This window comes from Rhagoletis pomonella, unplaced genomic scaffold, assembly GCF_013731165.1.
Source record: "Rhagoletis pomonella isolate Grant_MI unplaced genomic scaffold, Rhpom_1.0 Rhpom_scaffold_00004, whole genome shotgun sequence".
Classification (NCBI taxonomy): domain Eukaryota; kingdom Metazoa; phylum Arthropoda; class Insecta; order Diptera; family Tephritidae; genus Rhagoletis; species Rhagoletis pomonella.
The window spans coordinates 60,042,768-60,045,903 of NW_023458558.1; the positions used below are offsets into that span (position 1 = coordinate 60,042,768).

Sequence of the window (3,136 nt, forward strand, 5' to 3'; positions counted from 1 at the left end):
GGGCCCTGGACTAAAAAATCACGAGCCCCAATATAAATATAAAGTGTATAAAATTAAAAGCATATCAAATCGCCGAAAACGAAACCGAGGAGAACAATTTTTTTTTTCTGCGGTTTCGCATATCTTGAGGTATCAGACAATATAAATATTAATACGAATCTCCTCTCAACCATTAAAATTCACTCAATCCTGAGACACCTTTAAACAAATGAAAATTAAAAAAAGCACAACATGAAATTAAAGGTTGTTCATTTTTAAGGGCCACCATTTATTCCATTATACTTGCTTCTCTTCGATTGCCTTGTAATACTTTGAAGTTAATAAAAAGTATGCGACAAAATAATCAGTGATTTACTTTCTTAATGAAAATAAATTCGGCATCATTTTTAAGGTAATGTCCATGTTCTTCGAGCATTTTCGGCCTTCTTCACAATAAAGCAGTTTCCTATATACTCTTCACTATCCATGTGTTTTCGGTGCAAAACTATTTGTAACGAAAGTATTTTTACTAATTGAATTTTCACGTAACAGAATTTTTTATTTAGTTAGAGATAGGGCTCATTTGAAAGCAATATTGTAAGCTATTCAACTTGCTATTTACCAATATATATAAATTTATATTCTTTCTAACTCAAATAGGCTCAGAAAATAAAAATTACGTAAAAAAACGTGAGAATTATATTATTTCAAAAAGGAACGAGGCCAAAAGAAGCAGAATGTACATATATCGTACCTCAAAATTAATTTTATCAGTTCAATAAATACGTAGTTATTGAGTTATATACGTAGAGCAGACTTTTTCGATAATATAAAGCAGCTTTAAAAAGTACTTCCAAAAAGTGTAACGTAACAGTCCGCTGTTAAAACATTTATATCTCCTAAACAACAGGAGGTACAATATGTTTTAGGTACCTATATATTAAATATTGCCACATACTTATGCTTTCAGATGCAAAAAGTGAAACTATCCTAGCCAGCTTCAGCGCTATTTGAAAAGCACTGTGAGCCAAAACGTATTGTAACAGTACGGGTTTTGGGCCATATAATTATTTTCTTTAATTTATGTAGTCAGGAGCAATCAGCACGAATCGGAATATATAATTATAATCAGCCTCATTACGAGAATCGTCCCGAATGCAAGTCGTTTTTCGAGAGTCGAATCGTATCGAAAATTTCACTTCATTGCCTCAAATTTCCACTCTACCAGTGTATTAATACGGAAAAACTTGACAGCACTGCGTATTTTTCGACGATTTTCGTCGCGTACTTATTTCAGCACGACAGTAGACAGTGCCAGTGATGTCGAGTCGTACAATTCAGCATAATTTACGACTTACTCAATGAGGCTGAATATTTATAATAAAAGCCTATAACGAAGGAGCAATTACATTGTAAAAAAAAAATATATTATTAATATCGGGCCCCTTAAGAAGCTAGGGTCCGGGGGGATTCACCCCTATCCCCCCACCTCTCAACGGGCCTGGGTCTGGCCAGACTATATTAGATACGAATTGGTTTATCGCTAGATGGCGCTAAACGGTGAATGACAAAAGGAAAAATGTTATTCTTGAAATATATTTATATCTCCTGGAGTTCAATTCTCGATCTGGGAAATGGTGAAATGAAAGTATGAAAGAAGTCGTTTGCACTTGTGTCCATGTTATTAAGATTTCAGAGAAAATTAAACAAGTTTGGTTAAATGCATATCTTCATATTTATTAACAACTTACCTTTAAACTTCTTTAGTAGTATATGTGGAAAATCATCCGCATTTGCAGCCCCAACCATTTCCAGGTAATTTGAATCCTCTCTTTTCTCTTTTTCAGAGCCGGAAGAGGACCAATCTTTTGCAGGGTATGTGGATCGAGAGCAGCCCGCTGCCATCGACCCTCCAATGGCGGAGTTGGTCCTCTTTCACAAACTCAGAAGAGGAGGACAAAGAGGAAGTATCGGAGATCAAAACCCAATCAGGAGAAATCAGGAGAATCTGTAGCATTTAAAATGAAAACCAAATGACTGTGAAAACATGGTTTGTAGTAAAAACTTCGGAATCTTGCAAAAACCTTCATAATTTATTTTAAATTAAATAAATATTTTAAAACTTCCTAAAACTATTCAAGCAAACATATTTATGTATGTACGCTCTTCTTCTTCCCCGCTGTTCTTCTACCACACTAATGTTCCTTTTGCCATATATGCTTGTAGATGGTGTATGGTACCGGATATGGCTTGGGGATAGGAATTTTAATCTCTTTAACTACTTCAACCGGATAATGATGTGCCACTTCTACGGGATACGGCTTATCCACTGTATATGGTATACGTTTTTCTTTAATATCGGTCACAATTTTATACATGGGCACTTCAATCTCATGTTCTACAGGCATGTGCACTGCATAAGGCTCGGGTATTTGTACGTTCAGCTTATTCTCCACCTCTGTGAGCACTGGATGGGGTATGTGGAATGGCACCTTCTCGACCACTTGGACAGGATAATGTTTGGTGACCTCTGAATGATGATGATGATGGTGATCGGAGCGCGATGATGGCTTAAAAAGAGCGTGTTGTGCAGCGGAACTCAAATGAGTACACATTACCAAAAAGGCGATTAGAGATAACTGTTAATTGTAAAATAGGGAGAAAAAATTCAAATTTACTTTGTTTTCAACGGCAATAATCCTTTGGTTAGTTAAATTGTTACTTACAAAATATTTCATATTTTTTTTTTATATTCAGCTATTTTCCGTCCAAATAAGTCACTTTAGATGAAATGTACTTTCAGTACTGTAGCAAGTTGATTATTTGCGAAGAGCTTTTATACCTAACTGTTTAATATTATATAATAATTTTTCAACTTCAATTTCAACTACTTATGTATTTACATACATATAAAATGAGGCAGTATTTTCCAAAGATAATTAAGAGAAAGAAAGTACAGACGCTACTCTTGAATCTCTATGAATTTTTCATATAGCTTTCTATGTACTAGGGTGATTGACCCGGATTTACTAAAACGGGGTTAGCCGTTTTTTTTTGAGGCTCTTTTTTTGAAAGCGTAAGTTTTCGAATATCGAGTAAAACGGAGCTTTGTTATCGAATCAACCGGTGTTTCTAGTATATTGATACAACCTCAAAA

The 3,136-nt window shown here is 34.8% G+C and overlaps 1 protein-coding gene across 1 annotated transcript; it reads right to left on the bottom strand.

The window, feature by feature from the left end:
* Positions 1–2,174: 2,174 nt before the first annotated feature.
* LOC118738540 lies at positions 2,175–2,602 on the bottom strand. The gene has a single exon (XM_036469480.1). The coding sequence runs from the start codon at positions 2,592–2,594 to the stop codon at positions 2,175–2,177; it is 420 nt and encodes a 139-aa protein (XP_036325373.1). The 5' UTR covers positions 2,595–2,602.
* Positions 2,603–3,136: the final 534 nt, after the last annotated feature.